At 46.2% G+C, this 26259-nt stretch overlaps 1 protein-coding gene and 1 long non-coding RNA gene across 3 annotated transcripts in view; one reads left to right on the top strand and one right to left on the bottom strand.

The window, feature by feature from the left end:
• FBXO11 (F-box protein 11) overlaps nucleotides 1–5742 on the bottom strand; it is a 263583-nt gene extending 257841 nt beyond the window's left edge. Inside the window, exon 1 of one of the 2 annotated variants that reach the window (XM_030195827.1) lies at nucleotides 5297–5742. In XM_030195827.1, the coding sequence (XP_030051687.1) occupies nucleotides 5297–5384 (88 nt within the window). In that variant the 5' untranslated portion in view covers nucleotides 5385–5742. The remainder of the gene's footprint in view (nucleotides 1–5296) is intronic. The other variant, XM_030195826.1, reaches the window with a different exon arrangement.
• Nucleotides 5743–5877: 135 nt separating this feature from the next.
• Nucleotides 5878–26259, top strand: part of LOC115465389 — a 41055-nt gene continuing 20673 nt past the window's right edge. The window contains exons 1-2 of the long non-coding RNA XR_003941405.1: nucleotides 5878–6162; nucleotides 15148–15200. This is a non-coding gene — a long non-coding RNA (uncharacterized LOC115465389). The remainder of the gene's footprint in view (nucleotides 6163–15147; nucleotides 15201–26259) is intronic.

Here is a 26259-nt window from a genome sequence, read left to right on the forward strand (position 1 = left end):
GCGGCTAGAGCTCTGCACTGAGTGCCGCCTTGTTGATTTATGTAGGCCACTGCTGTCCTGTTGTCCGACATCACTCGGACAGCCAATCCTTCCAGGGTCACTTGAAAGGCCAGAAGAGCCAGAAACACCGCTTTCAACTCCAGGAGGTTGATAGACCACTCCGACTCGTCGGGCGTCCACAGACCCTGGGCATGCTTCCCCTGGCAATGTGCGCCCCAGCCCTTCAGGCTGGCACTTGTCACCACTAGGCACCAATCAGGGAGCGCCAGCGGCATTCCTTGCCGCAACATGCTGTCCGAGAGCCACCACTCCATACTGAGGCGGGCCGCAGGGAGCCAAGAAATCTGCACTGATAATCCTGAGATACTGGAGACCATCATTGAACTTGAGAATACTGTAGAGGTCTCAGGTGCGCTCTCGCCCATGGCACCACTTCCAAGGTGGCCGTCATCGATCCCAACAGCTGGACAATGTCCCAAGCTCGCGGGCGGGGCATCCTCAGGAGCAGACGGACCTGATTCTGAAGCTTGCACTGCCTTTGCTCGGGAAGAAACACTGCTTGGGGAGATAGAGAATACTGAAGAGGCAGTGGAGCTAGCTTAGCTGGCCATGAGGCACTGTGAAAAGTTGAGTGCTCTCTATCTCCCCCCTGCTGGTTGATGGACACAACCCATAAGTAATGGCTTCATCTCCTTGATGACAAGAAAATCCAGAATTGTCTTACGATAACTGCTTGTTTTCCACTGTCATGCTTTATCATTATCATGTAACCCAAGATCCTTATGCAATACTAATTGTCTATTTTCTTATGTATTTCCACTATTCATGATGTAATGTAAGCCACATTGAGCCTGCAAAGAGGTGGGAAAATGTGGGATACAAATGCAATAAATAAATAAATAAAAGTTTTATTAGCAGCATCAAGCTTTTTGTGATCAACTGTTAAACATGGTTTTTAAAATGAAACTCTCCAAGAGAGGAAAAGGTCAATACTATCATTCATATATGCTTTGTGGTACCAAGCAAGAGGCTTTGCTGATTTACCATTCAAACTTTGCAGATTTCCTAGTACTGAACAACCCACTGAATTAACACTCACAGCCTCCAAGGGAAAATAACCAGGCCATGTACGTTGCTGCAGCATTTGACTTATAGAGACTGGCAATCAAAAAAAAAAAAAAAAAAAATCACAGGAAAACATTCTAAACGGTACATTATATGTACAATGAGGACAGACTATTGGGCTCATTTTCAAAAGAGAAGGGCGCCCATCTTTCAACACAAATCGGAAGATGGGCGTCCTTCTCCCAGGGTCGCCCAAATCGGCATAATTGAAAGCCGATTTTGGGCGCCCTCAAATGCTTTCTGTCACAGGGACGACCAAAGGTCCCAAGGGCATGTCAGAAGCATAGCGAAAGCATGACTGGGGCGTGCCTAACACATGGGCGTCCTTGGCCGATAATGGAAAAAAGAAGGGTGTCCCTGACAAACACTTGGCCAACTTTACTTGGTCCTTTTTTTTTTTTTTATGAACAAGCCACAAAAATGTGCCTTAAATGACCAGATGACCACCGGAGGGAATCAGGGATGACCTCCCCCTACCCCCCCCCAGTGGTCACTAACCCCCTCCCACCCTAAAAAAAATGTTAAAATATTTTTTCCAGCCTCTATGCCAGCCTAAAATATCATACCCAGCTCCCATGACAGCAGTATGCAGGTCCCTGGAGCAGTTTTAGTGGGTACTGCAGTGCACTTCAGGCAGGCGGACCCAGGCCCCCCCCCCCCGTTAAACTTGTGGTGGTAAATGTGAGCCCTCCAAAACCCAGCACAAACCCACTGTACCCACATCTAGGTGCCCCCCTTCATCCCTAAGGGCTATGGTAGTGGTGTACAGTTGTGGGGAGTGGGGTTTGGGGGGTTCAGCACACAAGGTAAGGGAGCTATGTACATGGGAGCTTTTTATGAAGTCCACTGCAGTGCCCCCTAGGGTGCCCAGCTGGTGTCCTGGCATGTGAGGGGGACCAGTACACTACGAATTCTGGCTCCTCTCACGACCAAAGGGCTTGGATTTGGTCATTTCTGAGATGAGCGGACTCGGGTTCCATTATCACCAAAAATTGGGGACGGCCATCTCTTTAAGATCAACCTAAATGTGGAGATTTGGGCGTCCCTGACTGTATTATCGAAATGAAAAATGGCCGCCCATCTTGTTTCGATAATATGGGTTTCCCCGCCCCTTTGCGGGGACATCCTGCGAGGACGACCTCAGAAAAACTTGGGGCCCTGTTCGATTATGCCCCTCCACGTAATTAAACATGTAAATTTTATTCTCACCAGTAAAGACGCTGTAAGGTAAATATGAAATGTGTTTACCGCGGTAATTGGGAAACAAAATGGGAGCTGGGCAGACTTCTACGGTCTACGCCCTGATCATGACTGAATAGACAGAGATGGGCTGGAGTGTAAATTTTAAAAGGCTTCGATGTTAGCTTCAGAACTTAGTACGGTCTGTGCCCTGAGACTGGCAAGGACAAATCAAACTCGGGTATACATATAAAAAATCACATACCATGTAAAATGAGTTTATCTTGTTGGGCAGACTGGATGGGCCGTACAGGTCTTTATCTGCTGTCATTTACTATGTTATTATGTTTACACAAATGCTAATGTATATACTTGTATTTAAAAGAAATCCCAGGTGAACACAACAGTTGAAAATTTGAGAGATCAGATGATAAGTAGCTAAAAATGGTTTATAACCAGCAGCAAAACTGAACATAAATTTAACCCCCAAATTTAATCTGCTCGACAAGATTGGATTTGAAACTTGTCAGCCATATGACATGAAAAAAAAAATCTAAATAGCACAAAATTTAGAATAGGCTAGTAGTAGTCACAGCAGTGGGCCGAAAACAAAAAAAGTCAGGGTTCGAATCCTCCACCGAGACCGTCAGTAAATCACTTTACAAGAATCTTAGTTTTATTGTATTTAAATTTAGTTGCTCAGAATGAGTTACAGTTTATTTTATTTAGCTCATGCTTTCCAGTAGTAGTTTAAGGCCAGTTACATCCAGGTAAAGTAAGGATGTTCCTATCTCCAGAAGGTTTAAAATCATAGGAACCTATTTAATGAAGGTTTTTTTCCCCATTTTTGTGTCTATAGGAAAAATGGTTAGTAACAAAGGTTATGAGATTCCTGTACTAGGGAAACCCCAGCCAGTCAGGTTTTCAGGATAACCACAATGAATATGCAAGGGGATACAACAGAACCAACTTGGGAAACACTAACCTGGGGGTGTACAACCTCAGCTCTTGACAGGTCAGGTTTTCAGGATTTCCTCAATGAATATGCATGAAATCTATTTGCACACAATGGAGGCAGTGTATGCAAATAAATCTCATGCTTATTCACTGGGGAAATCCTGAAAACTCGAGTGGATTGCAGCTCTCGAGGACCAAGGCTGAACAACTTTGCACTAGCCTAAGTCCTCTTTAATATTGCTAATCCTTGGAGCAGTGATTCTCAAACCTGTCCTGGGAGAAGAGAAGCCTAGCCAGTCAGATTTTCCAGATACCCACAATGAATATTCATAACACCATTTACATACACTGCCTCCTTGGTAGGCAAATCTCTCATGTGCATTCATTGTGGATATCCTGAAAACATGACTCACAAAGCGATACTCCAGAACCAACTTGGGAAACACTGACTTAGGCGGTCAACATGCATTATTACAGTTTTCTCTTCAGGACCTTTTGAATGGGTGTACTGAACTACTAATTTGACTGACTACTCAATTAACTGAACAGAAAGTTTAATGATACTGTGCAATACTCCCTGCTTCTACTAGGCTACTCATCCTCCATGCCATCCAGCTAGCTAACATTTCTAGAGAGAACACTGCATTATTAACAAAGAAATCCCACTGCATAATATGGAACGTGAAATAAAATAATGTGTGCTAATATGGTAGCACCTATTAATAAATATGATCCTAGGTTTGTACCTGAGGCAACCAAGGGTGAAGTGTCTTACCCAGTCAGCAGGAGCAGAGTCAGTAGAACTGGAATCATTTGAAATTGCTGTGACCTCACTGCTCTATCACTAGACTACTTCTACTGTACCACAATGCAATATTGATAATTTTCTAGGAATTAGCTGATGTCTGAGCCTTTGGTTACAGGCAAAATAGTAGTGTCTGATCATGGAACGTTTTTTTTTTTACTTATTAATATGAAAATTTTGACTAGAAAAAAAACTGACTAAAATTTCAATTAATTTCATAGATTCACTGTTTGAGATTTTCTGCAGAAACAAAAAGGGCAAATAATCACAAGAGTAATAGATAAATCTGTGTTTAGCAATTCTGGCCATTTGGAAAACTGCAATATAGAGAGCAGGTCCATGCCATGCTGAAGTGACAGGAATACATAAAAATAACAAAGCAAAGACAAAACATGCAAAACGCCTCTTGCAGTTTCCCCACCCATCACCAAATTACACGCAAATCGCAAAAATGATGCGAGTCACCACCAATGAGACACTCTCTCTGCCCAGTTCCGTGACCGGCAGATACGATGATGGTGATGGTTGTGGTGGAGGGGAAGGGGGAAAGGGGGGGGGGGGTGAGAACGTCTTCTTTTCTAATTTCAATTTAAAACTCCATTACATTGTAAATGCAGCCCATAATTCCCAGCCCTTTTTAAACAATGGTTCTTGATTGAGCTACAGCCCAGTTGGTGAAAATGACACACGGCAAGGCCCCACCAACGAAAAAAAATAAAAAAAAGAGAGAGAAAATGAATCCTCCTGACCTAATAAGTCATCGTATAACAACAGCAACACCGAGAAGCGATAGGGGGGGGGAGAGAGGTTCAGCCCTTGTTTTAAAAAAAGGCCCCGAAGAGCTCCATTTTTCTTTTTTTTTTTTTTGCTTTGCTGGACCAGGATTCGTCCTCTCATCTCCCCCTTCGGTGTGTACTGTCTGCCCTACCGGGACCCGTAACCAAGTGCTACTAAAAAGCCAAACTGCGCAGCAAACATTGGCCAAAGAGGAGCCGCCGCCGCTCAGAGCGCACGAACACACAAGTTTTTCCTCCCAGCTCCCCCACTACTCCTCCACCACCAGCACCCTTTCTCCTCCACCTCCTCCTCCTTAAGTTCCTAGGCCCCGAGGGGCTTCCTCAAGCAGACAGCCCGGCCAAGTCGAACAAAGCGCGGCCTGACCCTAGCCTGGGCTTTTTCCTGCCCGCCTCCCTCCCTTCCTTCCCTCCTTGGCTTCTGGCGCTTCCTTACCCCGTTCCCCGTTGTTTCTCTCCGGCTGCACCGGGCGCGGCCTGGACACTCGCCTGGGTCTCCTGTTCGTTGCTCTGACGGAGTTCATTTGCCGACTGGACTGTGGTTGGTGGTGGGGCCGCCGATTGATTCCTCGTTTGCCCGACACACTGTGCACGCGCGCGGGGGGTGACGGCGGCGGCGTGCCTCCGGCCCTCTCTCACGCTCTCATAGGGCAGCGGCGGCAGCCGCCTCGCGGGCCCCCGGGTTCAAGGGCTAAGAACACTCCGGGCTTTCCCTCACACACACTTTCTCGTTTGCTCTTTTATTTTTTTTCTCCTCCCCCCTCTCCTTTCTTTCTCTGTTGTTTTGTTTCCTTCTCTCTCTCTCTTCCTTCCTCCTTTGTCAGGCCGGCTCTTAAAGCAACCCCAACAGCCGCTTCGAACCCCGTCGCTCCGTGGTGGCAGGAGGAGCCATTGACACTACCAGAGACACATTCAGTGGGGGAGGGGGAAACCTACACATACACACACCGCGCTGACGCCCAATCGCTGGCTCTCAGACAAGAGGGTGCTGGTTCGCAGCCAATCGGCGTTACCCTTGCAGATGCCGTAGACTGCTGAGCTGAAGGAGGGGATGAAGAGACGGTGCGCGAGCGGGTGGGGTAAAGGTTGGATCAGGCTTTTAGAGTAAGAGGTTTTCGATATGAAATGTGCTGTGTGTATGTTTGGATGATACTAAAGGGCCTTTTCCTGGCCAAGTTTTGGTTTTAGAAAACAATTGTCTTCGAATAATATTCACTGTCTCAACTTCCGGTACTGCTAAATGGGTCTCTACTTTTTCACGTTTGCTGCTGGATTGTACGGATAGAGGAGGAGGAGGAGAAGGTATGTCGGGACGAGTCTTGTACTGGAACTGATGATTGTTTCATCCAGCTTTGCCACTGAACAAAACTTGACAGAAGATAATGGTTTGTTCTCACTTCAGATGTTTCGTGGGGCTGTGAATTGAAATTTTACTAGTATAGAAAATAAGGGCTGTGGTAGAAATGACAAAATAGTAATAGGAGGAGGAGACCAGAAATTTGCAGTATTGTACCTTTTTATTATTTCTAATTTCGAACCAAAGTGCAAGGTAAGATGTGAACTTTTAAAACCCACTTAGCCGGTCCAGTTTATGTTCTTGTGCACTTCATAGACCTAGTTTTCCCGTCACTTTATTTAGAAATGTTACTACTACTACTTAACATTTCTAAAGCGCTGCCAGGGTTACGCAGCGCTGTACAATTTTAACACAGAAGGACAATCCCTGCTCAAAGAGCTTACAATTGTATAATTATACTACTTAATTTGAGAACTACTGTTGCTGTTTATGGACATTATAGATTCATATTATGTTTTATTTTCAGTTTAGCAACAATCCTGTCTAGATATTGAAAAGGTTTTATTTTTATTTTCCTATTATTTCCTTTATTGTTCTAATTGTTTTTCTAAGAGTTTCCCAGTTATTTCTGTTTTTCTAATTTAAATTGAAGTCGATATTGCTCAGATACAAGGGTAACATCAAACCCTAATACTGGCTATGATATCATAATGTATGTGTAAACCCTGTTAGTATCAACCAGTTATGCAATTGTTTAACTTTGGTGTAGGTTTGACTAAGCTCCAAGTGGGGTAACGGATATATACAATGCTTCCCATACTTCCAGGTCATTATGCATATGTCAAGATCCATGCATGACCTTGGTTAATATAAATTTTCCTAGGATTGACCATTTTTGCTGTATGAGGCAACCTCATGCTTACTATCCACTTATTAGTGCTCATGATTGGATGCCAATGATGAGTACTAGTAAGGTCCAGGAATCCCGACCTATTTAAGGATTCTGAATACCTACAAACCTTAACCAGCCTGCAATCTGAATACTAACCACATATTTGTTGAGCCCATAACAATGTTTAATCGAAACCACTGTCCCTTCTCAAGACCACTGAGATAGATACATTAGATTATCTCCCCATGTACTAAGTCATAACAAGACCTGAAAGTATTTATTAGTATGATCCACCTGAAATTGCTATTACCCGTATAGATGAACTCATGGTTTTGTCCCATTCATAAAACCTCTCTCACTACAGGTTTGAGTACACCTCAAGAGAGGTAACATCAAGATTAAGGTCCAAGGGGTTGGGTAATATAAAGGGAATTCCATATGCCCAGAAATATACCACCTAACAATGAAGTTTTCTGTCTGGCATAATATCTGCTAGCAACCCATAAGAGCAAAACTCCCCCTCTCGTTTAATAGCTTGCCACCTTCTGGAATAGATGATGACACGCTTGACGAGTTTTGTGTCACCCCTCTCCAGAGGGGGTGACAAGTGGGGAATGTATAATTATACTACAGCAAGAGACCCTCACTGGATCCACCGGAAGGGTGGAAGGCCAGATTTTAGGACTCAGGCTGTAAAAATACCAGCTAGGTTTAAAAATCTATGACTGGCTGCGCAAGGACTTGCTTTTCCTGTAAGTTAATATGTGTCCCCGCTTGGGATCCATCCACTGGAATAGTGGTGGGTCAATTTACATACCTTAAATAGCTAAAACAACTGAAAAAGTACTGACTAGGCCAAACAACAAGAAAGTGATTTAATATTTGAGAATCTGCAAAAAGCAGGTCTGAACAATGAGTCCTGACACAAACTGGTACAACTGTCACTTTAAATCAGATGAACAAAATGGAGTTTATTAGTTTTGTATAGAAGGCTACAGAGGTTATACAGAGTTCTCAAGATGGTGTGAAAAGTATTGCGACACAGACAGATGTGGAACTGTTATCTCAACGCTTCCCAAAACATGCTGATAAGACTGTGTGGGAAAGTATCATCTCAGAAATTGAGAGCTAGGTATCTCACCATAGACTTCTATGGAGAGGTTTGTGTATAAAAGAGGGGACAAATTGCCATAGCTTTGGAATTTTCCCCAACGCTTCTGTCAGACGGCAGGGCTCTGTCCGGATGTACCCAGAATCTGTCTGCTGAATGTACCTGATTAAAGTCTGATGTGCAAATAAAATCCTTATTCCAAATGATGATTTGTGGGCTTAACTTAATGATGAAAGGCTGTAAGTATAAATGCTTCTGCTGTATCAGGCTATCACTCGCTGCATTATATAACTTGTAACCTAAATCCAGTTTGTCATAAGGCTGGTATCTGTTTCTTGCCAGTGCTGAGAGGCGGACTAATGCGGGTCTCTTAGGTCTAACGTCTCTCTCAGTGGCAACTCCTCTTAGAACTTCACAACCCCCTGATTGCCCCAGTTCTAGGGCTATTCAGAGATGGAGTCAGATTAAGGTCATTTAAGCCTTCTTGGGGGGGCTCGGGACCCCTTAATTCTGAACACAATCTAATGAACAAGTGTAGGGGTAGTCTATTTGGGGCATTCACGATTACATGAAAGGTACAAAGTTATAAAGGTTAGGTGCCGAAAGCAATATTGAAGAGGTGGGCTTTGAGCAATGATTTGAAGATGAGTAAGGAGGGGGCTTGTTCTTTCATGAATTTTATTACCTTTCACCTTCGCCAGCTTCTTAAGAGATTAATTCATGTGTCTGTCAGCGATATTGCTCATAACTACTTTAGTGTTTATGCATTTGAAGCCTAATCATAACTTGTTACCAGTCTATATGGGATACTTATTTAAACAACATTGAAGTGAATTTCAACTGGCTATATTCCAGGAATGAAACTAGGTAAGTTAGACAAGCATTATAGCCCTTTACATCTTTTTCTGAAACTTTCAAGCAGCAAGTGCATGTTAAGAGTTTAGTTATATTCAGTGCATTTTTTTCTAGCAAAAAAGGTGTCGGTACTCAAATGCTATGCCACCCTTCAGGAGTGGGGTAATCACTGAGGGACCCACCCCATAATAGCCAGACCCCCTGCAACCAGTCACAGAATCTATGACAAGGCAGAATTGGTGTTTAGAACCTGAGCTCTATCATTAAAACTTGGGTTCCATGGGTCAATTTTAGCAGACAATGGAAAAGGTTCCGGTACTCAGTACCCCCTCAAAAAAAGCCCTGGTTATGTTGCTGTTTTTTATATAATTTATTTTCAGTACAAAGCCCAGAAAAAAAATATAGTCTATATAAAAAAAAAAAAAGGGTGAAAGAAGGCCAACTAATGAACAGAATGGTTTAATGTTGAGGTGGAAAAGATATTGAAAGTCAAAAGGATGGCTTTCAGAAAATGGAAGTATTGGTGAGGTAGATGTAAAGAAATGGGCTTTATCTATGGCCAAGTCTGCCCAACCATACTGTCTACTATCCCTTCCTTGGGGCTGCTACTCAAAGCTAGGCACTAAAGCCCACAATGCAAGAACAGTGCAAAAAAATAACTATGTGATACTTGAAGGAAAACATGTGCAAACGATATTGACCGGTAATAGCCTAATGGTTAATGCAGTAGTCTGAGACCAGGGGAACTGGGTTCAATTCCCACTGCAGCTCCTTGTGACTCTGGGCAAGTCACTCAACCCTCAAATTGTTCTGATCCAATACGTAAACCACAGAAAGGGGTTATATCGTCCCCTTTCCTTTCCCTTTAGAGGAATATGTCTATCATATGCGCAGAAAGCTATAGAAGTAAGCATGGCTCTTCTGCTCATGCCCAGATAATACACGGAAGAGCAAGCACTCATCAGTGCTGTTCGTCAGTGCTTTTAATATGAGCTTTTCAAAACTTGTTTGCACTTCAAATTTTTGAAAGGCTCATATTTAAGCACAGAAAACCAGGCACTGTTGTGTGCTTTCACTTTCAGTTTTGATTGGGCATGCATACTTTGTTTCTCACAATCTGCACTTCAGACTTCCACGGGTTTCCTTCGGCTTGTGAAATAAGAGAAAACCAGCAGCTCAATGTGAGATTTTGCCGAGAAATCCTGTCCTTAAAACCTTCTATGCAACCTCTGAGCTGGCAGTAAGTTTTCAGTGTTATAGGCCATTGTTTCCTTCTGAGCATTGAGAGGGAATAGCTACTGACTTCATTAGCATCCATTTAAATACATTAGAATGCAATTTTCAGCTCTGGGGTGCACACATTAGCACCAGCACTCAAGCCATCGGCACATTCAGTGCTGTATAACGTGCGTGCAAATCCAGCGCTAACTGATGTTAGGATCTCTTAAGGGGACTGATGCTCAAAACTATGTGCCTGTCCCACACTTTCTTAAATTGACATACAGTCTTTGTCCATCTATCCCCTTTGACCTTTATCATATGCCCCCTTGTTCCATAGCTTCCTTTCAATTGAAAGAGACTTACCGCCTATGCATATATGCCATGGAGGTATTTAAATGTTTCTGTATCTCCCCTTTCCCTCCTTTCTTCCAAAGTATACGTATTGAGTTTATAATGAAGACCACTGACCATTTTAGTAGCTGTCCTCTGGCCAAACTCCATCCTGTTTATCTTAAGAACATAAGAATAGCTATACTGGGTCAGACCAATGGTCCATGAAGTCCAATATCCTGCTTCTAGCAGTGGCCAATCCAGGTCACAAGTACTTGGCAGAAACCCAAATAGTGGCAACATTCCATACTACTAATCCTGGGTCAAGCAGTGACTTCTCCCATGTCCATCTCAATAGTAGATTACTGACTTTTCCTCCTGGAAATTGTCAAAACGTTTTTTAAACCCAGATATGCTAACTGCCATTACCACATTCTCCGGCAACATGTTAAAAGCTTAACTATTCTTCGAGTGAAAAAAATATTTCCTCCTATTTGTTTTAAAAGTATTTCAATGTAATTTCATTGAGTGTCCCCTGGTCTTTGTACTTTTTGAAAAAAAATGAAAAATCAATTCATTTTTACCCATTCTATACCACTCGGGATTTTGTAGGCCTCAATCATATTCCTCCTCAGCCATCTCTTTTCCAAGTTGAAGAGCCCTAACCCCTTTAGCATTTCCTCAGATGAGAGGAGTTCCATCCCCTTTGTCATTTTGGGTGCTCTTCTTTGAACCTTTTGTAATTCCGCTACATCTTTTTTGTGATACGGTGACCAGAATTGAATGCAATACTCAAGGTGAAGTCGCACCATGGAGCGATACAGTGGTATTATTATATTCTTGGTCTCATTTTCCTATTAATTCCTAACGTCCTATTTGCTTTTTTGGCTGCCTCATACTAACATTGTTGGCTTTTGTCTCACCTAGAATGTTAACCGCACTGAACCTTGGAAAGGGGATATTAGCTTTATACAAGAATTTACTTGAGGTGTTTAATAATTCCTAGCATTCTGTTTGCTTTTTTGAAGGTGCAGTCTCCAGGTTTGCACACAGTACTCCCTAGATAAGGACTTGCCAGAAATTTATACAGGGGCACTATCGCCTTCTTTAGGCTGTTCCTGTCCCTATGCACCTAAGCATCCTTTTAGCTTTTGCTATTGCCCTACCTGTTTGACCACCTTTAGATCATCAAATACGATCACCTTCAGGACGTGCTGTTCTTTTGTGCACAGAAGTACTTCCCTTCCCCCCCCCCCCCCCCCCCCCAAATAAGGCACCTCTCCCTAGGGTTTTTGCAGCCAAAATGCATGACCCTGCATTTAGCATTAAATCTTAGAAGCCAAATTATAGAGCATTCTTCAAGCTTCACCAGATCCCTCATGTTATCCACACCAACTAGGGAGTCCACTCTTGCAGATCTTGGTATCAGCAAAGAGGCAAACCTTAAAGACAGCCATTTCTCGATGTTGCTTACAAAAACATTAAAAAGAATCAAAGAAGCCCACGATTCCAGGGGTACACACAGTCCGGGAAAGATTGGATAAAATACAACTGATGTCAAAACTTACAGCCATAAGAAATGGTCGAATTATACATTACCATAAAATATGGGATCCATATATTAAATGGAAAGCAACTACTGCTATATAAGACCTGTTGCACACCCAGTATGACGGGGGGTGGGAGGGTTTAAAGGGAGGGGGACATGGTTAATCTAAGCAGAGGTGTATAATAGTTCAGCTGATGTTTTTAAATGATGTTTGAAATCTTTATGCTGTTTTTTGAAGCCATGTATCTACAGAATTAATATACAGTTGTGTACTGTGTTTCAAAATGTTAAAACTATAAATAAATATTAAAAAAAAAAAAAAAAAGAATCAAAGAACTGATCCTTGTGGCACACCACTGGTAATGTCCTTTTCCTCAGTCTGGGAGGGAGTCATTTGGACTATTGTATGACCAAGGAGTACTCAGGGAATAGCAGAGAAATTAAAATTATTTCCTTGCATCGATCTTTACTGGGGAAAATGTTGGTCAGTCATACCAACACCACAAACTATTTTTGATGGTGACAGTTCAAAGTAAATAAAGCACATTGTTGTAAGTTTAGAAGGTGTAATAGATCAAACTGGAAAAACAAACAGCAAATTGCTAGGACAGGACAGCGTGCACTTCAATGTTCTTAAAGAACTCAAACATGAAATTTCTATTCTGTCACTAGTTATATCTAGCCTATCATAGATAGAAACATAGAAAATGATGATTGCTATTGACATGCTTCTCTACTTTGGCTCTTTGTTAGCACTTTTTGGATGCTGTATCTTTAGAGGTTTTTGCTCTCACATTTGCATTTTGTCATCTGTAGCTGAAATAATTTGACTCCTGAATCAGGTTCACGTGGTGTCGAAATGCAGGACTGCATCAAGCCATTTTATTGTTTTTCTTCACTAAACCACCTGTTTTGGAATCACATTGGCCTGCCCCCTTCTCATTTTCATTGCTACATTGTGGACCATGGTTAGGGTGGACACTTCTGCTGTTCGTTGGCTTTGCTGATAGAGACCACATTTCCTGTCATTTCTGCCCAGCCTAAGAGATCCTATGTGCTTGTCCTACACTTTTCATCTCTACCACCTCCACTGGGAAGCCATGCCACACATCCACCACCTTTTCCATAAAGAAGTATTTCCTTAGATTACTCCTGTCCCCTTTCAACTTCATCTGATGTCCCCTCATTCCAGAGCTTCCTTTCAGTTTAAAGAGATTTGTCTTCTGACCTATTTAAATGTGTCTATAAATGTGTCTATGATATCTTCTCTCTGTTGCTTTTCTTCCAAACAGGTTGTTAAATCTGGTCCCATATACTCTATGACAAATACCCCTGACCATTTTAGTTGTTGCCCCGTGGACCGACTCCATCTTGTTTTTATCTCTTTGAAGGTGTGATTTCCAGAGTTGTACACAGTACTCAAAATAGGGTCTCACCAGAAACATGTATAGAGGTGCTATCACCTCCTCCATACTGGCCATTCCTCCAACTGTGCACCCAAGCATTCTTCTGGCTTTTGCCATCACCTTTTCTACATGTTTGGCTCCCTGAAGATCATCAGTCACGATCGCCCCAAAGTTCCACTTTTGTTTCGCGTTCAGAAGTACTTCACCCCCCTATACTGTATCGCTCCCTTGAGTTTTTGCAGCCGAACTGCATAACTCTGCATTTTTTTAGCATTAAATTTTATGTACAAAATTCTAGACTATTTGTCAAGTTTTCTAGATCCCTTCTAATGCTATCCAGTCAATCAGGAGTGTCTACCCTATTGCAGGTTTGGTTTCATTCGCAAAAAGGCAAACCTTTCTAGACAGCTCTGCCATAATATCATTCACAAAAATGTTAAAAAGAGCCATACCAAGGACCAATCCCTGTAGAACACACAAGTCTATCATCTGTTTCCTCCAATTGAACTACATTTATCGCTTCCGTTTGTCATCTTCTACTCAACCCGTTTCTAACTCAAGTCACTTTAGGCCCCATAACCAAGGGAACTCAGTTTATTAAGTCATCTGTGTGGATCATTTCAAAGCCTTTGCTAAAATCAAAGTACAGCACATCTAGCTCTCCTTTGATCCAAATGTGTGGTTACCCGGTCAAAGAAATAAACAAGATTTACCTCTGGTGAAAATATTCTGCATTGGGTCCAGCAATCCATTGGCTTCCAGAAACCTTACTACCTTCTGTTTTAGAAATATTTCCATTAATTTACTCACTATGGAGGTCAGACTAGGCAGCCCATAATTCCCACCCTCCTCCTCCCATGTGGAGAGGGACCACTCCAGGCTATAAAGAAGACTGAAAAGATCAAACAATTGAGCTGCCAGAACTTACCTAAGTTACTACTACTTGACATTTCTAAAGCGCTGCTAGGGTTACGCAGCGCTGTACAATTTAACATAGAAAGACAATCCCTGCTCAAAGAGCTTACAATCTAAAGGACAAATGAACAGTCCTTCAGTTCCTTCAGTACCCTTAAATGTATCCTATCTGGCCTTGTTGTTTTGTCTACCTTTAGTTTAGCTAGCTCCTCAGAAACATAGTCTTCTGAAAATCATTCAAGGTCTGCCAAACTTTCATTCCTATTTGTGTTTGTCTTCTGTGGTCCTCTTGGCCCCATCTGTAAACACTTTTATTTTTGTATATTATTGTATGCTGTTGTAGACTGTTCCCCCTGCTCTGTGTTTCAGGTCCCGGGCTGTCATTTTTGCTGCTCCTGCCTCAGTAGCCACTACGGCAGCCCAAACTCCCGCCTCCTGGAAGTGACGTTAGGTACTAGCTAGATATTAACTCGCTCTCTAGCGGCGCGCATCATTATGCTCCTTCATGCGCATCCTGAGTGTGCACCCCATAGAGGTGTATTTTCAAAGCAATTAGACTTACAAAATTCCATAGGTTACTATGGAAATTTGTAAGTCTAAGTGCTTTGAAAATGAGCCCCATAATGGTCTTTCAGTTTAAAATTCAGGCGTCTGTTTGGCCAAAATACCTCATTATGTTTCTCCTTTTCATGATGTCTTTCAACATTCCAGTTCGCTGGGGACATCGATCGTTACCATCTCAACCCACTACAACCAAACCTCAGGTAAGACATCTTGTTCCAGTAATCACCTGTCATCCTATGTATGCTGTTTCCTATTTTAATCTTGTCATATTACTGTGGGCCTATTAAATTGCAGATCCCTCATGGAAAATAAAGGTAAAATTATGTATCATACCTGATAATTTTCTTTCCATTAATCATAGCTGATCAATCCATAGACTGGTGGGTTGTGTCTATCTACCAGCAGGTGGAGATAGAGAGCAATCCTTTTGCCTCCCTATATGTGGTCATGTGCTGCCGGAAACTCCTCAGTATGTCGATATCCAAGCTCCATCCGCAGGACTCAACACTTAGAGAATTACACCCACAAAGGGACACTCTGCCCAGCTCACCACCGCCGAAACGGGGGAGGGGAATTAACCCAGCTCATCCCCACACAAGTGGGGGAGAGGAATCCGTCCAGCTCATCCCCGCGGAGCGGGGGAGGGACACCACCCCGCCGATGCGGGGGGATCTGGTTTATCCTGCAACCGCAACCACGGGAGGAGCTGACTGACCCTAACACCGCCGAAGCGGGAGGGGTACAAAGCTGCCCTACAGCCGCACGAAGCGGGAGGGAGCGCCGGCAGAATTTATGTCTCAATCCAGCCCCGTAAAACGGAGGGGAGAGGAATGCAGCAGCTCACTGTAACACAAACTCGTCTCAACTCTTGAAGAATCCAATTGAAAAAACTTGAACACGAAGTCCTCCTGAACAGGAACTGAAGACTAAACTTGAACCTGAAATGCAACCAGAATATAAACAGTACAGATATCTGGGAGGGGCTATGGATTGATCAGCTATGATTAATGGAAAGAAAATTATCAGGTATGATACATAATTTTACCTTCCATATCATCATGCTGATCAATCCATAGACTGGTGGGATGTACCGAAGCAGTACTCACCCAGGGCGGGACATTGAAATCCCTGACCACAACACTGAAGCTCCAAACCGGGCCTCCGCCCGAGCAGCCACAGTCAAGCGGTAATGCCTGGAGAAGGTATGGGCCGATGCCCAAGTTGCCGCCTTGCAAATCTCCTCCAAGGAGACGGACCCGGCCTCTGCCATCGAGGCCGCCTGAGCTCTAGTAGAGTGAGCCTTCAGCTGGATAGGCGGCACCTTCCCCATGGCCACATAAGCCGCTGCAATGGCTTCCTTGACCCATCTTGCCACTGTAGGCTTAGCAGCCTGCAGACCCTTATGAGGACCTGCAAACAGGACAAACAGATGATCCGATTTCCGGAAATCATTGGTCACTTCCAAGTATCTGATGATGACTCGTCTCACATCCAGATATTTGAGAGCAGAGTATTCCTCTGGGTAGTCCTCCCTACGAAAGGAAGGGAGACAGAGCTGCTGATTCACATGGAAGCGAGAAACAATCTTGGGCAGGAAGGAAGGCACTGTGCGAATAGTCACTCCTGCCTCAGTGAACTGCAGAAAAGGCTCTCGACATGAGAGTGCCTGGAGCTCGGAAACTCTTCTGGCTGAAGTGATAGCCACCAAAAAGACTGCTTTCAATGTCGGGTCTTTCAGAGATGCCCTCGACAAGGGTTCAAAAGGCGGCTTCTGCAAGGCTCTTAGCACCAGATTGAGATTCCACGCAGGCACCACTGAGTGCAGAGGAGGGCGCAGGTGATTAACTCCCTTGAGAAAACGTACCACATCTGGCTGCGAAGCCAGGGAAGCACCTTTCAGGCGGCCCCTGAAGCAAGCCAGAGCCGCTACCTGGACTTTAAGGGAACTGAGCGACAGGCCTTTCTCCAGACCCTCTTGCAGGAACGCCAGCACTGAAGAAATTGGAGCAGTGAAGGGAGAAAGTGAGCCTGCTTCACACCACGCTGCAAAGGTACGCCAAACCCTGGCGTAAGCAGTAGAAGTAGAGCGCTTCCTCGCTCTCAGCATAGTGGCGATGACCTTGTCTGAGAAGCCCTTCTTCCTCAGACGCTGCCGCTCAATAGCCAGGCCGTAAGACCAAAGGGGGAGGGATCCTCCATCACCACGGGACCCTGATGCAACAGGCCCTGCTCCACTGGCAGCCGCAGAGGGTCGTCCACTGAGAGCCTGATCAAGTCCGCATACCAGGGACGTCTGGGCCAGTCTGGACCCACCAGGATTATCCGGCCCGGATGCTTTGCCACCCGGTCTAGTACCCTGCCCAACATGGGCCAGGGCGGGAACACATAGAGAAGCTCTTGTGTCGGCCACTGTTGGAGAAGAGCATCTACTCACAGAGATCGAGGGTCCCGTCCTCTGCTGAAAAAGCGCGGCACTTGGCAATTGGCCGATGATGGCTTCAGATCTAGGCTCGGCTGGCCCCAGCGCTTCGTGATGTCCAAGAATGCCTGAGCCGATAACTGCCACTCTCCGGGATCCAAGGTATGGCGACTGAGAAAGTCCGCCTTGACATTCATGACTCCGGCAATGTGGGCCGCTGACAGCTGTTCCAGGTTCGCTTCCACCCACTGGCATAGATTCATGGCTTCCTTGGCTAGAGGGGCGCTCTTGGTACCTCCCTGGCGGTTGACATAGGCCACGGCCGTGGCATTGTCCGACAGAACCCGTACTGGCTTCAACTCCAAAAGCGCCAACCGAATGGCTCTGAGTTCCAGGAGGTTGATAGAACACTTTGCCTCTGCAGGAGACCAGAGCCCCTGCGCTGTCCTTCCCATGCAGTGGGCTCCCCAGCCCGTCAAAGAGGCGTCCGTCGTGACGACAATCCACTCCGGGGTCACAAGAGGCATCCCTGCAGACAACTTGTCTGTCTTCAGCCACCAGCTCAGCTCCTTGCGCACTGCTGGGTCCAAGGGAAGGCGCACAGCATAATCCTCCGACACCGGAGTCCAGCGCTGCAGCAGAGAGTGTTGTAGTGGTCTCATATGAGCCCTGGCCCAGGGCACTACTTCCATCGTGGCCGTCATAGAGCCCAACAGCTGCACATAGTCCCAAGCCCGAAGCGGAGAGGCTACTAGGAACTGGTCCACCTGAGCCTGAAGTTTGACAATCCGATTGTCCGGCAGGAACACTCTGCCCACTTGGGTGTCGAATCGAACTCCCAGATACTCCAGGGACTGAGTCGGGCGCAGCTGGCTTTTCTCCCAGTTGATGATCCAACCCAGGGAGCTCAAAAGAGCAATCACCCGGTCCACAGCTTTGCCGCACTCTGCATAAGAGGGGGCTCGGATCAACCAGTCGTCCAGATAAGGATGGACTTGTACTCCTTCCTTTCGCAGGAAGGCCGCGATGACCACCATTACTTTGGAGAAGGTCCGCGGAGCAGTAGCCAACCCGAACGGGAGGGCTCTGAACTGGAAGTGTCGGCCCAGGACTGCAAAACGCAGAAAGCGTTGATGAGGAGGCCAGATGGGAATATGCAAGTACGCTTCCTTGATGTCCAAGGATGCCAGGAACTCCCCTGCCTTCACTGCCGCTATAACAGAGCGGAGAGTCTCCATGTGAAAGTGCCGAACTTTCAAGGCCCGATTGACCCCTTTGAGGTCGAGGATAGGCCGTACAGAACCTCCTTTCTTTGGTACCACAAAGTAAATGGAGTAACGTCCCTTGCCAAGCTGATTTTCTGGCACCGGAACGACCGCACCCAGGCGGATCAGATTGTCCAAGGTCTGCTGCACTGCCACAGCTTTGACCGGAGACTTGCAGGGAGAGAGTACAAATCCGTCTCTTAAGGGTCGGCAGAACTCTAGCTTGTAGCCGTCTCTGATGACTTCCAGCACCCAAGCGTCTGAAGATACCCTGGTCCACTTGCCCAGAAACGAGGACAGGCGTCCTCCAATCTGCACTGGGCCATGGACCAGGACCCCGTCATTGGGTACGAGACTCTGGGGGAGGACCGGAGGGCGCACCTCCGGGATGGCGGTCTCTGCGAAAGGAATGCTGCTTGGGGGAGAAGTTCCTCTTGAAGGAAGAGGGAGCAGAGGAGCCCGACTTGCCCAGGCGGTACCGACGGGCTTCCTGAAACTGTCCTCTGGAGTTACCGGGGCGAGCACTGGCCCGAGCCCTGACCTCTGGTAACCTCTTGCCCTTAGACGTGCCGAGATCGGTCACAATTTTGTCCAGCTTGACCCCAAAGAGCAGCTTGCCTTTAAAAGGCAACTTAGCCAGGCGGGACTTAGAGGCGTGGTCCGCAGACCAATGTTTCAGCCAAAGCCACCGCCGCGCAGAGACTGTCTGAGCCATACCTTTAGCCGAGGCTCTCAAGACATCATACAGTAAGTCTGCCAAATAAGCCAAGCCCGATTCCAGGGCCGGCCAGTCAGCCCTCAAGGAAGGATCCGAGGGGGAAGCCCGCTGCACAATCGTCAGGCACGCCCTGGCCACGTAGGAGCCGCAAACTGAGGCCTGCAAACTTAAGGCAGCAGCCTCAAAGGACGACCTTAAGGCCGCCTCCAATCTTCTGTCTTGGGCGTCCTTTAGGGCCGTGCCACCTTCCACCGGCAACGCCGTTTTCTTAGTCACCGCAGTGATTAAAGAATCCACGGTAGGCCAAAGAAAGGCCTCCCGTTCACTTTCAGGCAAAGGATAGAGGCGGGACATAGCCCTAGCCACTTTGAGGCTCGCTTCCGGGACATCCCATTGAGCCGAAATTAAGGTGTGCATGGCATCATGCACGTGGAAGGTTCTAGGCGGGCGCTTCGTCCCCAGCATAATGGCGGAGCCAACAGGGGCTGAGGGAGAGACGTCCTCTGGAGAGGAAATCTTCAAAATGCTCATGGCCTGCACTAACAGGTTGGGCAAATCCTCTGAGCGAAAGATCCGCGCTGCAGAGGTGTCATCCGCTCCATCCGAGCGGGAATCCGTCTCCTCCAAGGAATCCCCAAAGGACCGTTGGGAGAACTCAGATACGCTGCCCTCATCTACATCAGAGGAAACAGCGTCCTCTAAGGCCTGGGAATCCACCTGAGGGCGTTTACTTCCGGGGGCCTCAACCCCTTTATCGGACAAGGGAGAAGGGGCAGCGTTTTGCATAAGGAAGGCCTGATGCAGCAGCAAAATAAACTCGGGGGAGAAACCCCCCAGACTGTGCAGCAGCCTGGGCCACAGCCCTAGACGCACCCTCAACCGGCGCTCGCAAGAGCGGGGGAGAAACATGCTGCGCATCCAAGATGGCGTCCGGCGTGACACTCCGCGAAGGAGCCGCGCGGGAAGAACGGCGCTTAACTTTAGCCGCTTTTTTGCCGTCGCCCAGCTCAAGGGCGGCCATGGCATTAACGTCTCCCAGCTCAAGGGCGGCCCAAGAAGAAGCCGTCCGAGCAGAGTGGCCGGCCAAGATGGCGGAGGCGAGCAGCGGGGGATGGGCATTTATGGCGGGAAAAACCGCCGCACCGGAGGAAGACCTGGGACACTGACCGGCCTCCGAACTGACACCCAACAAGGGCGAATCAGACTTTAAGACCCCCGCATCCCCGCTAGAAGCGCACGCGCGGTCTGGGGAGCGATTCTTCGCGCCCTCGCCCTCCGACGCCATAGGCCACGTGGAGATCGATCGGGGAACCCCCCTGCCCACTATAAAAAGGTAAAAATTACCTGCTTCTCGCTCCGAGCTGTAACGACCTGGTGTCCCAGTGAGTAGCTGCAATAAACGTTTAAATAAACGCCCTTAAGGACGCCCAAAAATTTTTTTTTTTTTTTTTTAATGGAGCCAGAGGGAGGGGGGAGAAAAGGAGGGACCTGGCGCCACCAGGTTTGCACTTGCTCAAGAAGAGCCCTCAACCCCAGGTACTCAACAAAACCTAAAAATTAGGCTTGGAGACCTAGCCAGAGCTGCTGCTGTGTGTGACCACCACCTGCTGAGATAGAGAACATACTGAGGAGTTTCCGGCAGCACATGACCACATATAGGGAGGCAAAAGGATTGCTCTCTATCTCCACCTGCTGGTAGATGGACACAACCCACCAGTCTATGGATTGATCAGCATGATGATATGGAATATATACATAGTAACATAGTAGATGATGGCAGAAAAAGACCTGCACGGTCCATCCATTCTGCCCAACAAGATAAACTCATATGTGCTACGTTATGTGTTTACCTGACCTTGATTTGTATCTGTCATTTTCAGGGCACAGACTGTATAAGCCTGCCCAGCACTATCCCTGCCTCCCAACCACCGGCTCTGGCACAGACCGTATAAATCTGCCCAGCACTATCCCCGCCTCCCAACCACCGGCTCTGGCACAGACCGTATAAGTCTGCCCAGCACTATCCCCGCCTCCCCACCAGCCCCGCCTCCCACCACCAGCTCTGCCACCCAATCTCGGCTAAGCTTCTGAGGATCCATTCCTTTGGAACAGGATTCCTTTATGTTTATCCCACGCATGTTTGAATTCCATTACCGTTTTCCTCTACACCACCTCCCGTGGGAAAGCATTCCAAGCATCTGCAAGTCTCTTCTCATACGTCTTGTAACGCAAATCCCATACCATTCTCGTAGCTTTTCTTTGCACCGCTTCAATTCTTTTTACATCCTTAGCAAGATACGCCTCCAGAACTGAACACAATACTCCAGGTGGAGCCTCACCAACGACTTATACAGGGGCATTAAAACCTCTCTTCTGCTGGTCACTCCCCTCTCTATATAGCCTAGCAACCTTCTACTTATGGCCACCGCCTTGTCACACTATTTCGTTTTGAATTTGATCACACCTTTTTAGACTTGCATTCAGGTACACTGGGTATTTATCACATTTGTGACCTTATTATGCCCCACAACAGAAACCTGGTTGTCAGATTCTGACGTTGCCTATCTGAATCAGGCTGTCATTACCTTTACCATAAATGAGTTCTTCATAAAGGGGGCGGTGTGACTCTGATTTACACAGACAAGCTACTAATTTCTCATATACAATGTGACTCAACCCTCTCGGTTGACCATCTTTCTTTCCATCTCCACACCTCCCCTTCCATTGACTTCCTACTCCTTTACCATCGACCTCCTTCCGTTGCAGCATCTTACAATGTTTTGCAAACTCTCATTACTGATCACTGTTTCTCTACAGAAGACCGGATGATTTTAGGTGATTTTAATGTTCATTTTGATGACTTTGCTGCACCTTTCTCTGACAGTCTTCATACACTCATTTCTGATTTACACCTTTCACAGCATATTCGGTCTCCTACTCACGCAAGAGGGCATGTCTTAGATCTAATTTTTCTACAGCTTCCTATACGCTATACTACACATCCATTTATTCTTTGTCATAGACCTATCATTCTTTCATTATAACTCATTGCCAGTTCCTTAAATCTCTTGCCAAGCCCTTTAACTGCACCTATCATTCTCATGATTTTAAAACTTTAACTGCTACCAATTTGATCCAAAGTTCTACACTCAGTATAGATTCATAGTAACATAGTAGATGACAGCAGAAATGATTCTTTCTCATTACTTTCTCTAGAGGTTCAAATAGCTCAATGGTTATAAGCTTCTTTCAGGGAATTGTTCCATCTGCCCCCCCCCCCCCTTACATCCCATTCTATATCCTCAGTCCGCACACACCTCTATAAACGCCAGCTGCGTCAAATTATGCCGCTGGCATAAATATCCTTCTTCCTTTACGATGGCCAACTTTAAAGGGAAATGGGACTTGATATACCACCTTTCTGAGGTTTTTGCAACTACATTCAAAGCGGTTTACATATATTCAGGTACTTATTTTGTACCAGGGGCAATGGAGGGTTAAGTGACTTGCCCAGGGTCACAAGGAGCTGCAGTGGGAATCGAGCTCGGTTCCCCAGGATCAAAGTCCACTGCACTAACCACTAGGCTACTCCTCCACTCCTAAAGCTGCTGCTGCTTCATAAAAACAAAAATCCTACAAGCCAAGCAACTTTATTACACCAATAAAATTACAAAAGCTCCTAACTCAATTATCTTATATAAAATTTTGAAGGCGTTAATTACTTTTCCTTGTCGTCTATACCAGACCAGTCTAGACTAATGGGTTGTGTCCATCTACCAGTGGAAGGAGACAGAGAAAATAGTTCCAAGTAAACCACCCCTTAAGGGTATCGTGCAGCCTGGAACGTTCAGTATTTTCTCTGTCTCCTAGTGGATGGTGGACAGATCGTTCAGCTGCTCTGGATTGCTGGCTGGTAGCTCCTGTCCCAGATTCTTCTGGTGACAGTGGAGCCAGGGGTGTGCTGGTAGCCGTGTTGGGGCTAGTTTTAGATGATAACTCGGTGGTCCTGAGTTCCTCATCTGCCTGCTAGGGTGATATCCAGTGACCCTGGTTCCCTCCTTTCCCCTACCTCCCCTGGCTGTCTTTCTAGCAGGGTGATGGTTGATTGTGGCATGGAGTAACTTGTCTCCCCTGTGGTGATAGGTATATCTGAATTTCTGCCTCTGAGGTAAGCCTTTTATTTATTCCTGTCGCTAGTGAAGAAGGTTGTTTAAAAAAAAAAAAAAGGAGACTTTGTTTTTCCCTCCTTTTCTGCCTCTGAGGGAAACCTTTATTTATTCCTGTCACTAGTGAAGGAGGTTGTTTAAAAAAAAAAGAAGAAACTTTGTTTTTCCTTCTTTCTGTTGTCTGTTACCTGATTTATTTTCCCGCCTTTGGCAATGTATTCTAGGGGGCTGCTTGCGAAGTTTCTTTGAATTTCGCTGGCTGGCGTCTGATCCTGATCTTGGACCCTTCCGAGCTGGTACCAGTTGGCAGCAGTTTTTCCTTCCTTAGGGAGGTTCTGGTTCTCTCGTCCCTGTGGAGCCCTCCTATCTGCTGTGGTTTGTCTACAGTGGCGGGGGTCTGAGTTGTCCTTGGTGTGCAATTGCTAGCTCATATCCCTCTTCTGAGTACCCTCGGGAGCGCCATTCTTGCTAGTCTTTTGCTTGGCCTCAGTTCCATGTCTCTTTACGGGAATGTACCTTTAGGACTAGTTTGCCACAGCTGTTCCTTGCTTTCGGGCGGGAATTTTATCCTGGCACAGGTGGATTTTGCCGTTTCTATTTTCAGGCGCCTCTCTCCTGGCACATCTGACACTCCTCTTCCTTTTTGTGTAAGGGGCGCAGTTCTTTCCTGCTGAGCAGATCTGTTGCTGTGCATCTGGATTATCGCCTCTTAGCTCTGTGCTTTTCTCTACTTTTCTGCAGTGAAGTGGCTGTGTTCAGGGTCTGGAGTTTGACTCTCCCTTAGCTGGTTTTTCCTCGGTTTGGTGTTAGTGGCCAGTTTCCTCTTTGTTCCTGGTGAGAGTTGTTTCTTCTACACTGCCTTATGGCTGCATTTTGCTCCCTATGGTCTGAGGATTCCAGATTTGTGGTGCTTACCTCCCTCTTGGCGGGAGTTCTTTCTCTACATTGACTGCTGCTCCACCTCAGTTACCCAGGAGGGTGGTCATTGTGGCTCAGAGATCACTTGGGGGTTAAGTGTCTCTTGGGGCATGGGGCCTTCTCTTCTTATAGTTTTAGTCCCTCTGGGCCAGGAGAATGCAGCCAGGTCTGCATTTCTCTTTGTCTGTATGTGGCATGCAGCTCTCTCTGCGTATGGAACGCAGCTCCCTGTCGGCGTGCGGCATGCAGCTCTCTGCTTATGGAACGCAGCTCCCTGTCGGCATGCAGTGCACAGCTCCACCCCCTGTTGAGTGTAGCTCCATCTCTGTTTAGCACAACTCTTTTTTTTTTTTTTTTTCTGCAGATTGAGCGCAGTTCCAGGGTGGTATGTTTAGCACAGCTATGTGACTGCAAGTGCTGCGCAGCTCCTTGTTTGCGTGTGGAAAGCAGCTCCTTGTCTGCGTTTTATACACGGTTCCATTGCTACCGCAGCTTCAGTTCTGCAGGTACCTCTAATATCCAGCTCTTTCAGTGGGGGCACTGCTTATCCTCTAACTCTCAGCTTCTTCTCTGCTTGTTCAGTGCATTTCTGTCTTTGCCAGAGGTGTGCAACTCCTTCTCTGCCCGCGGTGCATGGCTCAGTTTGTGTGCAAATCCGTTTGTTCTTATTGAGCATGGATCCTACGCTGCCTGATGAGCTCAGCTTCGTTTCTCTCCCTTGAGTACAGTTCAGTCTCTTGACTGTGGCGCGTATTTTCCTTTGCCTGTTGGGCACTGTTTCACCTTGTTGGTCAACCCCAGCTCTTTTCTGTGGGTTGGATATAGTAACTTCTCAGCAGCTGTGGCTTACTGCAGTTAGATTGCTAGACGAGGCTGCCATTCCTGTGGCATCTTTTCTTGCCATAGCCTCTTGTTGGCTGGCGAGAAGCTTCTCCATTTCTGGAGTTTGAATTCGTCTCTGTACCTTTTGTGTCTTCTTGGGCACCTTGGGGGCCTTTTCTCTGCAGTGTGACTCACGACTCTTTCTTCTTGTCTCCTTTTGTTCTGTTGGCTCTGTTCTTCGTCCCTAAGTCCAGAGCGAGCTGGTTTAGGAGTACTCTTTCTACGGTTGTATCTTGGTATGCTGCTGCCCTTTTCTTCATGGTTCTCCTGGAGAGACTAGCACTCCACTTAGTTGGTTCTCTGGAGTCTCTTCTTCTGTGGAGTTTGATTCTCTCACTAGGCGTGGGTCTGGGTGGTTCCCGGGCCTTTCTTCCTTTCTTCTATGAAGTGTGGCACACTGTTTGGGGTTGCATACTCCTAATACTTGTTAGAGTCGCTTCCTCCGACCATCTTGTACTCAAGGCTACTCAAGGCAGACCTGCAGGTTTGGGAGTTAGCCTTTCTCCTGCCAGGGTTCAGAGAAGTGGATCCTGGTCTAGGAGAGACAGTTCTTCTCCTTGTTGCTCGAATACGACTGTTGCTTCCCTTCCAAGGGGGGGTCCTTTGACATGAGTATCTTTGCTGCTTCTTTTGCTACTCTCGGGGTATGTAGTTTTTCCTTTGCTCAGGGCGTTTGTTTTACGTCCTAAAGCTTCAGTTCCTTTTCTAGTGTCTAACTCTGTTCCATTTTGGTAGCCTGGTGGTTCGGATATTCGAATCCTTTTCTGCTGATCAGTTTTTGCTGTGTGTATAGTTTATTTTTCAACTTTCTGCATTCTTCTTTTCTCTCCCCCCCCCCCCCCCCTTTTGAGAAACTGCTTTGCTACATCCCATTAGGAATGAAAAATTATG

This window comes from Microcaecilia unicolor, chromosome 3, assembly GCF_901765095.1.
Source record: "Microcaecilia unicolor chromosome 3, aMicUni1.1, whole genome shotgun sequence".
Taxonomy (NCBI): domain Eukaryota; kingdom Metazoa; phylum Chordata; class Amphibia; order Gymnophiona; family Siphonopidae; genus Microcaecilia; species Microcaecilia unicolor.